The sequence below is a fragment of the Rhipicephalus microplus genome, chromosome 10, assembly GCF_043290135.1.
Source record: "Rhipicephalus microplus isolate Deutch F79 chromosome 10, USDA_Rmic, whole genome shotgun sequence".
NCBI lineage: Eukaryota > Metazoa > Arthropoda > Arachnida > Ixodida > Ixodidae > Rhipicephalus > Rhipicephalus microplus.
Genome location: NC_134709.1, coordinates 94,945,530 through 94,963,526, shown reverse-complemented (window position 1 = coordinate 94,963,526; position 17,997 = coordinate 94,945,530). Strand labels below are relative to the sequence as shown.

At 49.6% G+C, this 17,997-nt stretch overlaps 1 protein-coding gene across 3 annotated transcripts in view; it reads left to right on the top strand.

Moving 5' to 3' along the window:
* The window catches only part of LOC119181596 (receptor-type tyrosine-protein phosphatase T), a 224,056-nt gene extending 217,328 nt beyond the window's left edge, over positions 1 to 6,728 (top strand). For all 3 annotated transcript variants that reach the window (XM_075875913.1, XM_075875912.1, XM_075875914.1), the window contains 2 exons: positions 3,634 to 3,769; positions 6,535 to 6,728. In XM_075875913.1, the coding sequence (XP_075732028.1) occupies positions 3,634 to 3,769; positions 6,535 to 6,609 (211 nt within the window). In that variant the 3' untranslated portion in view covers positions 6,610 to 6,728. The remainder of the gene's footprint in view (positions 1 to 3,633; positions 3,770 to 6,534) is intronic.
* The last annotated feature ends 11,269 nt before the right edge of the window (positions 6,729 to 17,997 follow it).

Genomic DNA, 17,997 nt, shown 5'->3' with positions numbered 1-17,997 from the left:
AGTCCCCGCAGGGACGACAAAATCGAATGCCTTCGCCTTGGAAGGCGTCCACGACGTCGATGGCACCATGGCTAGATGAGGAGGACGTCCCTGATGTGGAACACGCAGGGACGTCAAGAGCATCACTTTCTCTCACACTTTTTTAGAGGCGAAGCTTCTTATAGCGGCACCCATTCGTCTCTCGCATTAGTGCATAACATGTCTTACGTTTTGACCTGCAAGGTGGTGCCAGTGGGAGATTTCTTCTGTGCGTTGTTGAACAATAAAGAAATTTGCAACATGCGCCTCAGCTAAAAGCGGAATTCTCTTGTCTCTCATTCCCCATTAGCAGCCATTGGCATGTACATTGAGCCCTGTCTGACAAGAAAGGGTTGCTACGTTTTACTCGCTGGGCATAACCTTGTTTTTAGAAAGGTTTAGCGAGCATGGGGCTGCAGTGCCATAAATAATGTGAACTAGTATATTCCATGTACTCAAGGTGATTAAAGGTGGGAAGTAGACACGAGTGCAAGCCGTAAGAAAGTATGCATGTGCCATTAGCAGCCATTGGCATGTACATTTAGCACTATCTGACAAGAAAGAGTTGCTACGTTATACTCGCTGGGCGTAACCTCCTTGGTTTTAGAAAGGTTTAGCGAGTGTTGGGCCACAGTCCCATGAATAAAGTGAACTAGTATATACCATGAACTCGAGGTGGTTAAAGGTGGGAAGTAGACACGAAGCGCAAGCCGTAAGAAAGTGTGCGTGTGCCACCTCTCGTTTAGTCCTTGGAATGTCCGCTGAGTGGCAGTGCTTCTATAAAGGGAATATATGATGAAGAGATGCGAGATGGTGGTTCTTGGAGTATTGAATATATGGGCTGTAGCGAAGCCTCCGAACTATGAAATGGGTCGAACTCTTGAGTACCTTCTAGTGGGGCCACCCAACAAGGACGCCGCTCGCGCTGAGAGCCCGTGCTTGGCCGTTACTGTCGCCATTGTGCTTGCTCGCTGTGGGCCCGCTAATAAACGCCTTAACAGGACGAACGGACACACAGACAGATGCATGGACGGACGCACGGATGTCTCCACAGACGGAATGACGCATGGACAGGCGCACTGGCGGATGCAGAGATGAACGCAGGGACGGACACACGGATGGACGGACGGAAGCAAAAACGAATGGACGGACAGATGCTTCTCCCCACTCTCCATCATTTACCCCATGTATATGCTGTAAATTTTTTTCCATAGCGAATTAAAAACAATATAGACAGAATACAACAGGGTAGCCGCGCCGACACATTTTTTTCAGCGCTAACCATCGGCTCTTTTTATTTCTCCGATGTAGTACCTAACTGCAACGGTCATAAATGACGGTGCCGCTCAAATAAAAACAGTAGAAGTCGAAGCACACGCTACCGCGAGTGCTGTGGTGTCTAAATCATTGCCGTGTCGGGCTTCAGTGTTCAGCAGCAAAGCATCAGATCCCTGACTCTTCCATTAGCTCGAAACCGGTCGGAGACCTACTCAGCCACGGAGTGCCAGCACTATTCAGCAGCATTGTGTACCGTGTTTTCCAAAGATGTGTTGCATTGAAGAAGGAGATGAACACGGGAGAACGCGAACATGGTACTTAGTTATGCTTCTTTTGTCTTCCCATCATTTGTCGCACTATTTTTTTTAGTTCAGCAATTTACTAAGCCACCCGTTTTGAGAAAGTACTCCATTAAGAATCATTCACAGAACACAAAGCTCCATCTCCCGCTTGCAGCTATCCGTAGACTATACGTTCAAACTTTTCTCTTGACAACCTGATCCGCTCTACCTACGCCTTTGTGCTATGCCACTTCACTCATTCGGTGGCTATGCACAACTGGCTCGTGTCGAAGTGCAACAAGATGGGTGCCCTTATCACAAGCGTTTTCCAGCTTGTCCTTGGCGTTTTTGTTTGAACGCACAAGAAAAAAATTCTACAACTTGGTAATCCACAACATGACCAAAAAAAATGGCCGAAGCCAAGGAGATTTCACAGTTTGTCAGATTTTCTGGCACTGCAACGGATACAGCTATCGGCGAGCGGGGACGGAACCGCACGGTGATTTGTCCTGGTGCTGTGAAGCGGCCGAACGAAGTAAAAACCAAGATTTCCATACAGTGGATGCAGCGAGAAATTTATCCAACCTACAATGAAGCATGAAGATGAGCCACAGATAAAACTCTTCTCTTCAAGACCCGCTTGGACATGGAACGAGCTTCTTTCATAGATGCCGCTTCATACACATAAAAGAAGTCTCCTCTTCAGTGATCGTCGACTAAGCTTTCAAGGTCATCTGCTGCGCCAATATCCCCACTTTCAGCTCCAGCATTTCAGAGCAGGTTGTCATTGCTCTTGCACTGACCGACGGTGCACACGAGACTATTTATTCAGACCGCAAGGCCACTATCAAGGTATTTCAGATGGGCATGGTGGCTATCGTTAAAAAAAGCTGTTAAAAAGCCAATTACTTATGAAATTGCTCATTGGTTTGGTTTCCCGTGCACCTTGGAAGCACTAATGGTGCCTCGCTCAATCCGAACAAGGAGGCACATTCGGCTGCACGAGGTTTGGCTGATCGTGTCCCGGATAACATGGCATCTCCTGAGCAACATAGGCCTCACTACACGTGCAACCAGAAATGCAAGAACCAATATCTCTCGATAATAGTCCTGAGCCTGCCACACTATTCACTCTGCTGGGCCCGAGCATCTGTCATTCTCAGCCTGCTACAAACAAGCGACTACTCAAGCCCTGCGGCACTGCAACGGTTCCCGAGCACAGACTGCCCCTATGTAATAGTTATGCGGGCTTCTTGGTTATCCTGTGGGGCGGCGCTTCTGCTTGTCTCTATTTCCACCAAGAGCAAATGGAGCACACCTCATTGATGCTCACAACCTGACCTCTCAAATCCTGGCCGTCCAGAAGGCCAGTGCGAGGGTGGTAAGGTTTAACCTAACCGTGTCCGCGTGGGCCTAGCCAGATGATGTCGAGTTTATGCCCGTCTACTGTGGACCAAATAAAGTTGTTTCAATTCCTCACTCGCTTCCAGATAACTTGCGTCACAACGTGTTCAATAAGGCATTGCATCATCATGAACTAAAAAAAACGTCATCCTCAGCAACAGTTCAACGTTCAACTTGTTCATCACCTTAGTGAACAGCAATAGAAAGTAAATTAAGTACAGTGATCTGTCCCCGATTTGAAGATGATGGTTCATTCTATTTACAGCTATTGTTCTTAGCATTGTCAATGTCAATCACTTGAAATACTCAAGTGCTTGATGCGAGGATAATGAATACCTAAGCAATAAGGGAAAATACTGAACACTTGATGTTCACACTTGATGAATAAAGTATTATTATTATAAGTATTATTACTGGCTTTATGAAACAGCCTGCGTTTTCATGGCTCAAGCACAAGATCTGTTCGACTCGCCAAGCAGTTGGGCTCAAATATGTGCATTTAGAATACAAAAATGTGTGCACTGTGATGTGGCACTCAAAGGTAAATCAGGAAGAAAGAAATCAAATGATTGCGGAGATGATCTACTTTTTATTTATTTTGGGTGCAAGTGTATTTGTTTCATTGATGTACTACGATTGTTCGCACTTCCAGCGATGGCTGCCAGAAAAGTGGCCTATACTGCGCATCGGCAGCAATCTGCGACCAGATCAAGGTGGAGCATGAGCTGGACGTTTTTCACATCGTCCGCAACGTGCGCCGCAGCCACCCTCAATTCATCATCAACTTGGTAAGGAAAGTCAGAGAGTCGATGAGATAGCAGTATTTAGAGAAGAAAGTTGGTCTAGTTGAATTTCCAAGTACGACTGTTTCTGGATTGGAAAGAAAAATCCTAATCATCTAGGGGAGAAGAAGAACGTAGTAAAAAAAAACAGCCGGTGTTGCCATAGGGGCTACAACTTGTGCTATACATCATTTCGAAGAAACAAAACTGAACTGTCCTGACCATTCTTCTTCTCTGCTACATATTAGGTTTTTCGTCCCGAGCTGAAAATGAAGTACTTTATAAGGAAAATGGAGAAAAGAGCAAGAGGAAACAGAGAAGTATTTTTCAACCATGACACACCAAATAAAGGCCGGGAAATAGTGTTGAGAAGTGTTGTTAAAAGATACATGCCTCTGACACTGTAGCTGCCAGCAACCGTAGGTTTCACATTTATTTGGCGAGGCTTGAGTTAAATGATTGGGTAGTGTTAAGCAAAGCTAAATATGCATTTATACTGAGGTTACAAGCTAAATAAATTAACCAGTGTGAAGACGAGATATTACCACTAGAAAAAAATTATTAAGGACAAGCACAGGGCCACAGAGAAGCGCTGACTTTCAATCAAAATTTTAGTTTGGAAAACACGATGGTACAATCACGTACGCACAAGCTACGCCTGCATTACTACGAAAAGCCTGAATAGCTTCGTAGTAGCGCACTTCTTCATGCATGTCTACATGTATGTCGAAAAAAACGGCCACAAGGGGAAGATGGAAGCTTGCGATTACAAAATACGTGAACAGAGGCTGTGTGCCTGAGGCCATGTTTCGAGAAGTAGATGGTTAAATTGGAAGCATTTCATTGCGCACTGCAAGCACTTTTGCAGTCTACAGATTCACACACACACACACACACACACACACACACACACACACACATGCACGCGCACACACACACACACACACACACGGGAACTTATTAGAACGAATTGTAATGTAAACGTGACGAAAGAAAAGTGAGTAAAAAGATAACAAAGGTCGCAGGTTCAGTTCCTGCCCATGGCAAGTTATCTTTTCACCCACTTTTCTTTCTTCATATTTACATTACAATTCGATCTAATATCTTCCCCTATACTTTCCTTGGCTTTATTGTCTGTTAGATCTCATTATATTGTGTAAAAACACGAAAAACGAGCCCTTAAGTATACACTTCTTTCTCATATATATATATATATATATATATATATATATATATATATATATATATATATATATATATATATATATCTGCTTAAGTCTGGGTGCTCTCGCTCGTGATCACCCCCTTAGCTTGGCATGAACCAGTACTAGTATGGGAGGCCAATATGCTTTCTACGCGCTGGTGTAGACGTGAATGATGCCACAATCCTCTTGTTTGTCGTCAAATACTTTCCACCAGTGGCTCATACTCGCAGGTGGGTATGTGCCACTGGTCTGCGGGTATGTGCCACAGGTAATTGATAATTAGTATCTAACCAGAAAGGGCGAGAACACACATTAACATTTTTAACGCGTGAGAGTTGAGAAAAGCTGACATCGGCAGCGTTGAGCTGACGAATGCAAACAATAAATGACAGAGTCCCGGTAGCAATGAGACTCCAGCATTCTCTGTGACAAAGAGCTATTCCACCACAGAGCCACGGAAGGTCTCGAAACTGCTTTTTTCAAATATACCCAAAAGTTCGTGAAACGTCCATTGTAATTTCAATGCTAGCTATCCAGTTTTTTGAACATTACACATGTGAACAGCCATCACGTCAGGGAAACACCACTTATATACTAAGGGGCCATCTGCTGAAGTTGATTTCTATAGCAGCGTCCAGGCCTGCCACCCTCGCGAGCAACAGCGCTTCATATAAACTTATCGCTTCTGGTGTTGCTAATACTCATGTTTCTGTTCGCATTGTTGCGCAAGTGCAAACAACTGTTTATATATAAGCATCTTCGACTGTTCACCATGTATGTTCATGCGATATTTGTACATATACTTAGCATTATTTCATAACGTGTCGCTAAATAATGGAATCGCAACACCGTCACTTCCTTTCTTTCTGCAACTATGCATAACGTCCATTCCCAAGGAACGTGGAATCTGCCAAATTTTTTTCTGCAAGAAGGTTTTAGCCCGAACGAAGTGACTGTTCGCGAAATAACGTTCGGCCTAAACGACTCCTGCATTAAAAGACAATCTTCATTCGCGCATGAAAGCAGGCATCTGAATAAGGCTGGCTCCGGTGACGAGAAGACCCCATCTTTGTCCAGAGTACCATTTTTCTCACAAATTAATGTGCAAATCTTGGAGGTCATTCAATAGACGCATTTGTGAAGTTATTGTCACGCGTTGTGCCATACATTTCCCACAGGCTTTTGCACGCAAAGATCAACGTGGAGGTGCTGACTTTTACAATATCAAATCTGAATATCAACAATGAAATACCTCCTATTTGTTTTCTTGTCACGTACTTCTGTAAAAGAATATGCAAGTTAGATCCACTGTTCTACTCACTCATCATTGAATATTGAGAAGCGTCGATGTTTGCTAGGAAGCAGACAACGCCAACACGCTGGCAGCATGACGTATGACGCCCAATGGTTTTGCAGGTACATCATCATCTGAAACTACATCTTCAGCTTGCATTCATTGGTTGGCAAATGTGTTAGCATGTTTGTTAGGTGTTGCAAGTAAGAATAAATATTCTTTATTTCAGATAAATGTACAGCTCATAAAACTGCTCCTCTTTTTGTTTACAGGAGCAATATGCGTTTTGCTACGACCTGGCTCTCAGCTTCGTCAACACGTTCGACTCCTACTGCAACTTCCAGTAAAAAAGAAAGTGTTTCACGGGATGCTAGTTGTCATTTTCTACGTCTTATTGGCCAGGCAAAGGCTATTTTTGCCTGCTGGCAGTGATTCAGCAGAATAAAAACATGTGTATTTAAAATAAGATTGCCTACTTCCTCTCTTTGTGCCACACCCTCGTTTGTTTATAAAAAAACAGCTTCTTCTCATTGAAAGTGCGTGGTACAAATGACTGCGCGGAAGCATCAGATCTGTACGATGGAATGCCAACCGAGCGAGGGTCTCTTTCTGGCAGACTATGCATTGAGGTGGTATGCCAGAGAATGACATTCGGCTGCCATTTTGTAATACTTTCGCCTATACTACGTGACGCCATGCACACAAAAAGATTGGACCACACTTGCCGTCAGGGCAACAGGTGGCGCTCAGTGATATGAAGGATAGCTCTGTGCGCGCAAGTTGAAGAGCTTCGAAAAGCTCTTCTGTATGCACGCTCAGAGGCAGCAGATCAAAATTTAGCCCTGGACAGCGCTGCAGCAGAGGAGAAAACGAGGCGGGTATCTGGATGCGCAACAACAGGCGACAACACAAAATGCCAACCTAAGAGTAGCCTGGGCTCAGGTAAGAGAGAGACAAGGTGTCAGAAAGTGATCAGAATGCGGGGACAGAAGGTCCGCAAACAGGACAAGCATGGAAAGTTGCCTTAAGCAAGAAAGGCGAGGAGAAGAAGAAAGCATAACAGATACAAGAATTGACAACACCAGGAAGCTCCCCAGCTGCCACTCCACACGCGCAAGAACACCTCAAGGACATGACGGGTGTCAAGAGGAAAGAGCGGCATGCATTCATCTATGGAGATGAGAACGCCGCCAGGATGAAACACACAGTCCTCCACACGGTAAAATGGAACAAGCTGGTTCACTACCATGTGAGTGATGGTGCCTCTATCCAAGAAATCAGCGCTCAAGTGGATTCTGCAGCAGATATTTGGAACATACCTAAAGCCAAGGTTGTCCTACGCGAGGGTCTCAGCAACCTGCAGAAAGATGAGGCGCCAGAGGATGTGGCCCAAACCTTAAAGGCCAACATACTGACCTGGAAGACTACAGGTAGTGGCCACTTCTTTGTTATATAGGGGACGCCAGAAACTCAACAAGGACGAGCAAGAGATGTGGCATGGCATAAAGGCTGGAACCAATGTCTTGATTGAATGTGTGCTGAACTGGGAACAAGAGTAGAGCTTGTTATTCCAGGGGGAAGGAAACCTGAAGGTGATCCACAGCAACATTATAGACCACAGGAAGCTGGTAGTTGTCTAGGCCGCAGACTTTGCTCTTTTTTAGGACACCGAGCAGCAGCCCCGAGTGGGACGCGGCTGACAAGCAACCTTACCACCCCGATAATGGCAGTCATAGGGAAGGCACTACTTCAGATGGCCAGAAAGCAGCGACCCCCCAGGCAGAAAGTACGCTCACTAGACTCAAGCCAATGAGAGTACATGCAGGAGGCAGACGCCATATCGCACGAGAGTTACTTCCACAAGTAGGCTTCCTAAACATGCATGGAGCAAGAAAGCTAAGCAAGTGGGAGGAGCTCTGCAGGATGTTGGATTCTGAGGCTATAGAGCTTTACGTGGTTGCAGAGACGCATCTTCGCGAGCTAGAGGAGCCACCAGTTAATTCACAGTGGCAGTGGGCCGGTAACAACCGTGAAGGGGAAGCACACAAAGTTGGTGGAATAGGCTTCCTATTGCGTAATGAACAAGTGTGGGAAGAACTAAAGTGCCATTGTAGTGAACACATATGTGGATCCACGGAACAATCTTAGGGGTTCCTACAATAGTGTGTGTACTCTATCTCATGGTCACGAGTGGACACACGACGGTAACGTCCGAACTATGCAGTGCATCAGTGAGGACATCCAGCGTTGAGGGACGGGGAGTGAAGTGCTGATTCTGGGAGACTTCAATGGCCACATCCAAGAAATAGATGGATTCATAGACTTCAATGGCGACCTCATGCAGCATTGTAAAAGAAGGCACAACCAAGAGGTAGCCAACCTCAGGCCATATTGCGAAGGAGAATTTAAATGGTGTGCCAGAAACAGTCGGGCATGTATTGACTATGTACTTGTCTCATTTGGACTGGCACGTCAGGTCAACCACTTCAACATTGATAAGGGGCGGTGGGGGGGGGCACTTTAGCATTGAGAGTGACCACAACAGGATCAGCCTAACAATCTGCTCCTCCACGTGGTTTAAAAAAAGCGAGTATGCCGGAAGCCTGCGCAACGATTTCTGCCTGAAGCCACCTACGAAGACATTGCCCAGGAATTTGAGAACAGCCTACAGACCTCTAAACCTCTCAAGTATAGAGAGTTCGTGGAGGAACTGTGACGCTTAATGTGGAAACACGAAGTCCACTCCAATTCACGAGGAGAGGTGCGACGAAAAGAATGGTGGGATCAAGAAGTGTGTAAAGCCTTGGACGAGCGCAAAGATGCAAACCACTGGCACAGCAAAGCAGTGAAAACCCTTTCCGCAAGTGACGCTCTCCAAGCAATGCAGGAATACCTAAACTGCAAACAGGCTACGCAGACAATAGTCCAAAGCAAAATCGCTGAACACAACAGCAGCCAACTCCAATCTTTCACAGGGGATGGACAAAATGGGGTCAGGAAGTTCTGGACCTACGTGTCGTCCCTGAGTGGGAAAGCCAAGGTACCCCAAATTCGGCACGAGTATACAGGACTGCCAGTATCGGACATGGACAAGCACCTAGCCGACCACGTGTGTAAACTGTACGATTTCAGCAATGGCAATCCAGAGATCAAAATAACCATCGATAACCCCATCAACGAATACTGCCTGAGCAACAAGGTGAATTAGGAAGTGACCCATCCAGCCCTGGACAGAGCGATTAAACGCATAGGAGCACACACCATCTGGGGGCTGGACGGCATACCTGCGGGGCTGCTCAAATGCTTAGGAGAAGAGGCCAGGCAGAAGCCGGCAGATATCTTCTCGGGCATCATGGCAGGAGAACCAATACCAGTTGATTGGCGATGTGGCCGAGTGATCCTGGCACCGAAGAAAGGAGGAGATTTAGGTTTGCTACATGAGTACTGACCACTCACAGTTATCATCGTGCTATACTGAACTTTCGCACAAATCTCAAAGACGTGGATGGGCGGCTAGGCAGAACACGACAACAAGTTAACAGAGCTGCAAAATGGTTTCCGCAGCAGACGGCACCTCGAGGACAATGTGTTTGTGCTCAACACATTGTTAGCACGAGTTAGCACGAAAGAAGAACAGAGGACTGTACACTTGTTTTCTCGACGCTGTGAAGGCATATGATAGCGTATGGCATGGACTTTCGTTTCACTGCATGACGCAGATTGGCATGCCGAGGACATGGGTTAGTCTGCTGCGACGGCTGTACACGGACAATACGGTGGTGGCGTGTTTGCCGAAGCTCAAGCCGAACCAGTGATGGTGAAGCGGATTCTCAAACAGGGATGTCCATTGTCGCCGCTGCTGTATATGCTATATACGGCCAGCTTCGAGAGGGCGCTGCTGACGGATGGAGGTGGATTCTCTCTTGCTCCCTCATAAGGCGGAGCCCCAGTGGCCTGGAGGCTTCCGGGCTTGGTATACATGGATGATATTGTCATGATGGCTGACAGTCTGGGTGACCTCCAGCACCTCGTTTCATTATCGGCAAATCACCTAAGCGAACTTGGACTCTGCTTCAATGCCAAGAAATCAGCGGTGCTGGTGTTCGCAGGCACAGATATTACTGCGGCAGTGTTTCTGCCAGAGGGTGGGCACATTCCATGGAAGGAAGAGTACAGACACATCGGTGTCCAACTCAGCACATCAGGGCATGTTCTAGACATTCACGAGGAAAACATCCGCCAAACGTCACTCAAAGCGGCAAACGTGATGCGCAAACGAAGTCTTTGGGCTGTAACCGCTTCATGCTGGTTCGGGAAATGTGGAAGTGTGTGCAGGTCCCACGCTTGTCATTTTCCAATGCTGTACTATCCTTCCAACCAGGAACCAGACAGTGGCTGGAAAGAGGGCAGTGAGAGGTTGGTCGACTGACCTTGGGATGCCATGGACGAGTTGCTATAGAGGCCATTCAAGGAGATGTTGGATGGTCTTCGTATAAGACCCGAGAAGCCAGGAGCAAGATAGAAGCCAGGAGCAAGAGACGAGGGCTGCCTGCGTATCATGGATGACAACATGTGGGCAAGGCGCTTGTTCCGATACACCAGCTTGACTGGAATAACGACACAGTGGACTGCGCGGGTGTACACCCTGCGCCGAAAGTTTGGTTTCTTCGCGAAACCCGTCAAGGCAAGCACAAAGAGCGGATGGGCCCGTGCCGTCCAAGAACAGGTACGGGAGGAAGAGAACGAGCAGTGGCAGAGGGCGATGCGTTCCAAGGAAACCTTGACGGTATATCGAAGTTGCAAAAATGAAATAGAAAAGGAGCACATGTACGACAACAATGGCGCTGGTGGCCTTCTATTCGCAGCACGGGCTGGGGAACTACGGACCCTTGTGTACCGTCGCCGATTCGACGAGGATACCGATGACACGAGTGCGATGTGCCGGGTGTGCGGGCATGAAGAAGAAACCATCCCCCCATATAGTGCTATGCTCGTGGCCTCCGCGATCGGCTGCCGGCGGCGCGCCGTTGCTCCGGCCGTCCCAATCGCCCGGAGTGAGCGTAAGTTGAAAAGGGGGCGTGTCCGCGTTTTTCGCCGCACCGCGGCGCGCGTAGCCTAAGGTCGCTTTCTCTGGCTTTCCCTGGCGCGGGCGGGCGCAGAGGACGAAAACTCAGCCTTCGCAGCCTGTGTGAGACGTTTAATAAAAAAATTACAACCGCTCATCAATGCAGTAAATAGAAGTAGTCAGAATTTTCTGATTGCCGAGTGGACGGTGTTGTTCTCATAACCACTGAGCTTCTTTTTTAGGCGGCGGCTGTTTTCTCGCTGCAGTCTACTTACAGTATCTGCTTTTCTAAACAATTGCACCCTTATTCTGTTGATTGCCCTTGCATCTGACTGCCTGCGTGGAAGGAATTTGTAGGCTTATGCCACAGGAGCGAAAGAAAGACACGCCTGAACGATAACCGATGCCAGCCCGGAACGTGAGCCGTGGCTTCACGTGCCACGGCCTAGCGCCTTCTTTATTTTCCTCTGTCGCCATCGCGCGCTCTCCGGTTTGCGCGCCGCCCGAACGAGGGCGCTACAGGGCCCCCCGTGTAGACTGGAAGTCGGAATGTGACATGCCGTTTGTGGTATTCCAACGGAAGATCAGTTGTAGATGAGAGGCTTTCTAGGGCAGTCTCCAGGTACGCCGGCTTGAGTCGGTCCAAGCTGACTGTCTCTTCACGGCCGTTCTGAAGTAGAGTGGCAGTTTTGGGGTTGCGTTGAAGGACGCGGAATGGTCCGTCGTAGGCTGGTGTCAAAGGTGGTCTGACCGCGTCGTGGCGCACGAAAACATGTGTTGCAGTGGCCAGATCAGGGTGGACGAATATGGTCTTGTGTTCGGAAGGTCTGGGTGGAGTGGGCCGGAGGTCTTGAACGCAGTCGAGGAGGCGTTGTAGGAATTGCTGTGGCTGGTCTGGTAGCTTCGTTGACGTGAAGAAGTCTCCCGGAAGCCGTAGAGAAGTGCCATACACCAGCTCTGCTGTTTAGCACTGCAGGTCTGCCCGGATGACAGCTCGTAAGCCTAAGAGCACCAGTGGCAAGGCATCAACCCAGGTGGCTCTATTGAGGCGGGTAGTCAAGGCGGTCTTCAGTGTCGGTGAAGGCGTTCCACCATGCCGTTGGCGCAGGGATGATAAGCCGTGGTACGGCATTGTCTGGCTCCGAGAATCCGATTAAGGCAAGTAAACAGCGAGGACTCAAACTGACGTCCACGGTCTGTTGTCATGGTGCCAGGACAGCCAAAACGGGATACCCACGTAGAAATGAAAACGCGGGCAACTGTCTCGGCTGTGATATCTTGAATTGGAACAGCCTCTGGCCAGCGTGTGAGGCGATCGACCATGGTCAATATATAACGGTACCCCTGAGACACTGGTAGAGGGCCCACAATGTCTAGATGAACATGGTCGAAACGACGGCCGGGTGGAAGGAAAGGTTGGGGCGGCGTCTTAGTATGACGGGAGACCTTTGTCATCTGGCAGGGCAGGCACATGCGCGTCCAAGCGCGCACATCACCGTTGATTCCGGGCCAGACATAGCGCTGGGTGAGAAGACGCTGAGTAGCCCGAATGCCAGGGTGGCATATGTCGTGTAAGGAGTGGAAAACGGTGCGTCGTAATGAAGCGGGAACGAAAGGGCGGGGAAGGTCGGCTGAGACATCGCACCACAAGCGCTCAGATGATAATGGATGAGGCACCAGGCGTAGTCGGAGAGAACGGGGGTTCTCCCGAAAAGCGGCAAGCTCTCTATCATCCTGCTGTGCCGAGGAGAATGAGGCCCAGTCGATGGTTGGCGGTGGAGAGTCAACCGCGGCTATACGAGAAAGGGCATCTGCGGCGGTGTTGTCAGCTCCTTTCACGTGGCGGATGTCAGTCGTGAACTCCGATATATAAGCCAGATGGCGGAGTTCACGGGGCACGTACTTGGATGAGTTAGTGCGGAAAACATACGCCAGAGGCTTATGGTCAGTCAGCACGTAAAACGAGCATCATTCCAGGAAATGCCGAAAGTGCTGTATTGCAGCGTAGATGGCTAGTAATTCCCGGCCAAAGACGCTGTAGCGGGTCTCAGCAGGAAGTAGCTTCCGAGAGTAAAACGACAAGGGTCTCCACTCGGAGTTAATGCACTGCTGTAAGACGGCTCCGACGGCCACGCTGGATGCGTCCACCATCAACCGAGCAGGGGCGTTGCTGCGTGGATGAATGAGAAGCACGGTGTTAGCGACCGCTTGCTTAGCAGCAGCAAAGGCGGCCTGGGCCTCTGACGACCAAGGAATGGTGGAGGACGGGCCGTCGGTCGACCTAAGGAGGTCGGTGAGCGGTCGTAGCAGTTCGGCACAGTGTGGTATGAAGTGCCTGGAAAAATTCACAAGCCCCAGGAATTGGCGTAATTGGCGCAGTGTTGTAGGCTGAGGATAATCCTGAATTGCTTTAACGTGGGACCGGAGAGGGCGTATTCCTTTTGATGATATGTGATGGCCCAAGAACTCGAGCTCAGATGCGCCGAAAGTACACTTAGAGGCGTTCACAACGAGGCCGTACTGCTGAAGACGTTGGAACAGAGCGCGTAGATGGTGCTCATGATCTTCAGGTGTGCGGCTGGAGATGAGGACATCGTCTATACGCAAACACAGTAGGAAGACCCCGTGTGACCTCAGAAACGAACCGCTGGAAAGTTTTAGCCGAATTGGGGAGTCCAAAAGGCATCCGCACGTATTCAAACAACCCAAAGGGCGTCGTTATGGCGGTCTTAGGTATGTCGGCGGGCTTGACAGGAATCTGGTGGTACGCCTTAACAAGGTCCACTTTGCTGAAAATTGTGCAGCCGTCGAGGCGCGATGTAAAATCCTGGATGTGAGGTAGAGGGTAGCTGTCGTGGACAGTCTTGGCGTTCAACGCTCGATAGTCCCCACAAGGACGCCAGTCACCAGGATCACGCTTTGGCGCCAAATGCAGCGGGGAAGCCCAAGCGCTTGACAACGGGCGGATAATGCCGAGCTGCAGCATGTGGTCAAACTCCCGTTTAGCAATAGCTAGGCGGTCTCCGAACAGGCGGCGTGGTCGAGCGGCTGCCGGTGGATCCCGGGTGACGATGTGGTGTGTCACCGTATGTTTAGGCGGCTGAGTGAGGTTGCACGGTTTAGTTAACTCCGGGAAACTCGCCAAGATTTTTTCGAACGGTGAGGAAGGTATCAGCATGCGGATGGCCATTGGAGCGATGTCGGACAAGACTCCCGAGATGGAGAGACGAGTCTTACCATCTATGAGGCGGCGCCGCCGCACGCTGACGTCCAAATCGAAGTATGAGAGGAAGTCCGAGCCGATGATCGGTTGAACCACGTCTGCGATGACGAAAACCCACCGGAAAATGCAGCGAAGGCCGAAGTCGAGGGTGAGAGATCGGAGCCCATACGTTGCTATAGACGAGGCGTTGGCAGCACGAAGCACTTGCCCCTGTGACTTTGAACGATCAGCCTTAGTCGGGGGCACAACGCTAATTTCCGCGCCCGTATCTATAAGAAACCTGGCGCCCGATAGCTGGTCCGTGACCATGAAAAAGTGGCTGGGACGAGAAGGGAGATCACACGCCGCCGTCAGTGATCCCGGCAGGCGTTTCCCTGCCACGAACATGGGGGTGTACACTTCGTGGCTCGGTGTCGGAAACGCCGGTGGTACCAGCAGAGGGGTGGAGGGCTGGGACTCCGAGCATCTCGTGTGCATGGAAGAGCTCGACGACCGGAACGCGGCGAACTAGTCTCCTGCAGGGGGCTCAGGAGTGCGGCAATGGAGGCGGCGAGTTCGTCGATGCGGGCCTTAAGACGCGAAATCGCTGTGTCTGCTGGTGGTAAGACAGCGTTGACAGATGGGGAGGTCGCTTCATGAACCTGATCGGCGAGCTCCGCCAGGCGGTCGAGATTGACGTCGCCGGCCGCCGCGAGGACGAGGCGGATTGGCTGAGAAAGGCGTTGGAGGAAGAGCTCGCAAAGCAACGCTGAGTGGGCAGAGACGTCGTGTTTCCCAAGAAGCTGTCACATTCGGCGCAGTAGTTGGGAGGGGCGCCTGTCGCCAAGGTCCCCCTCTGCAAGGAGCTGCTGTAGGCGGACGCGTTCCGAAGGCATGAATCGTTCCAGCACCTTGGTTTTAAGGTGCTGATATGGCGTAGTGTCCGAGGGGTTGGAGAGGACGTCGGAGAGCTCGCTGGCAACGTCAGGAGGAAGGACGGAGGCTACGTGGTAGTAGCGTGTCGTTTCCGAGGCGATGCGGTACAGGGAGAATTGCGCCTCGACCTGATGAAACCAAACTTGCGGGTCCTGTGGCCAGAAAGATGGGAGACGCAGTTACACGGCCGAGACGTCCTGCGGACGTGAGGCTTGTTTGGTTGAGGGTGCATTCGAGTCAGTCATTGTCTTCGTCCGAGGTCACCACTTGTAGGCTTAAGCCACAGGAGCGAAAGAAAGACACGCCTGAACGATAACCGATGCCAGCCCGGAACGTGAGCTGTGGCTTCACGTGCCACGGCCTAGCACCTTCTTTATTTTCCTCTGTCGCCATCGCGCGCTCTCCGGTTTGCGCGCCGCCCGAACGAGGGTGCTACAAATTCATCACAAGTTTGCGCTGAACATTCAACTGAGTTAGTAGTAGGCCACTGCAGTTCACCAACTGCATCTTGTGCATATGTTTTCGCCCCTATAGCGACCTGATCCTCCTTGGGGCTAAATATTGACACATGGCTTACAGAAGTCTGCGGCAGATGGCCTCCGTCATGGCCCGCACCTTGAAAACTCGCCTCTGTATTTCCTTCAGGGACTGATGGCAACGAGCCATCAGAATTTGACGAATGGCCTGAGTGGTTGCACTGTCACAGGCTGAACCACTCATTTTGGCATGACAACTTGATAAACTTGATGCCTTTTTTTTTTTTGTCTGAAGGGAAGTCCTGTACCTTTCACTCCAATTTACGCCGTTTTGGTGGTTTTTGCGGGTGCATGTAGGTTGGGTATCCCGAAAATACACTCGGAACAGCATCCCGCTTGAGGCGGCGAAGCTTTGTGGACCCCAAAGTGTAGTCTGAATCCGCAAAATGAAGGCTGCAGACGACACTGCTTGATGATTTGTCATTTGGGACAAAATCTTTTTTTGATATCGCCTTCAGCCACGCTTGGCGAAGGTCATCGTTCGCAGGAAATTCATGAAAACTTATTCCGAGCTTTCTTTTTTTGTCCGACTTGCAGAAAGGCACGCTGCAATACATTCTTCTGAAAAAATACAGAAGCAGAGCGGACAGCAGTGTGTAATGCACGCCAGAAAACCGTGTAATTTTCACTCACAGCAAATAATGAGGCAGCGAAGTTGCGATAGCTACGCAGGACCGCTAAGCACACCTGCAACATATACGTGATAGTAAACCAAGAGACAAGAAAAAATTGTCGCTTCGTACGCGTGGTCGCTTCGTTCACGTGGAAGACTAGCTTAGAGCTTTCGACAATTGCAATCACCTGCCTAAAACAAAACTCGGCGCTTATCGATATTACGCTGCTCTCTCTCACTCAGTCTCGCACACACGCGCACGCAACACACATTCAACGCGCACGCGTGTGAACCTACACACACACATTAACACGCGCCGCGGACCCACCCACATGCGCACGCACACACGCGCGCGCGCGCGCACGTGTGAACCTACACACACTCACATAAACACGCGCCGCGAACCCATTCACATACGCATGCACACACCCGCACACACACACGCGCGCACGCGCGAACCCCCACGCACACCACGTAACATGCACACGTGCGCAGCGAACGCCCACGCAAGCACACGCGCCGTGAAACAACACGCGCACACACACTCACACACAATATAGCCCAGCTCACTGTGGCCAAGTACTTTCGAAACAGCCGGCAAGGCATAACAAGGTGAAGCGCCGTGATAGCTCGCGAAAAGGCCGTAAAAGTGACAAAAGAATTCAGCACACTGGCATTCAATCTGCAGGAAATGCGAAAGGAGTTTGGGCTGCCTCATTCGATTCACGTAACCATACCGGCTGCAGCAAAACAAACTTTTTTTAACGAAGTCTTTTAAAAAACGTACGTACCTTAACTTTGTACTGCTTGCAGGAACGAGTACAAACACATCGAGCACATACTCAAGGTTTGTCTGCAGTGAAAACTCGACAACGAAGACTGGCGAACACCTGAAATCGCAGGCACTGTCGGTCAAATGAGCTTCGTTCATGGATGGATGGATGGATGTGGTTGTACCCACGGAGGAAGGAAACCTTCCTCCGTGGGTTGTACCAAAGCCACCTAGAACAGGTTAAGGCCTGCGCACTCCCTCCGTGACGTCACGCACCTTGCCCGAGTGGGCCACACCTCGCGAAAAAGTTTGTCTGCGTCCAGGCTCTACTCACTTCCATGCACTAGATGTGTGTGGGGTTGCCTTCCAGAAGTCGCAGAGTGCTAATCACATATATGTACTTTTCTGCCAAGCGTGAAGATATAAATTTGAGGGCAAGTTATGTCAAACTAAGACATGCTAAAAGAAGCTTTGATTATTGTGCCCGAAAGCCGTAGCGTTAGAAGTGTGCCAGAATATGGTATGGCGCATTTCGATTTTTTTGAATAAAAAGAAATAAACTACGATCCATTATATTTTATGGAGACGACATCATTTGTTTATTCTAACGT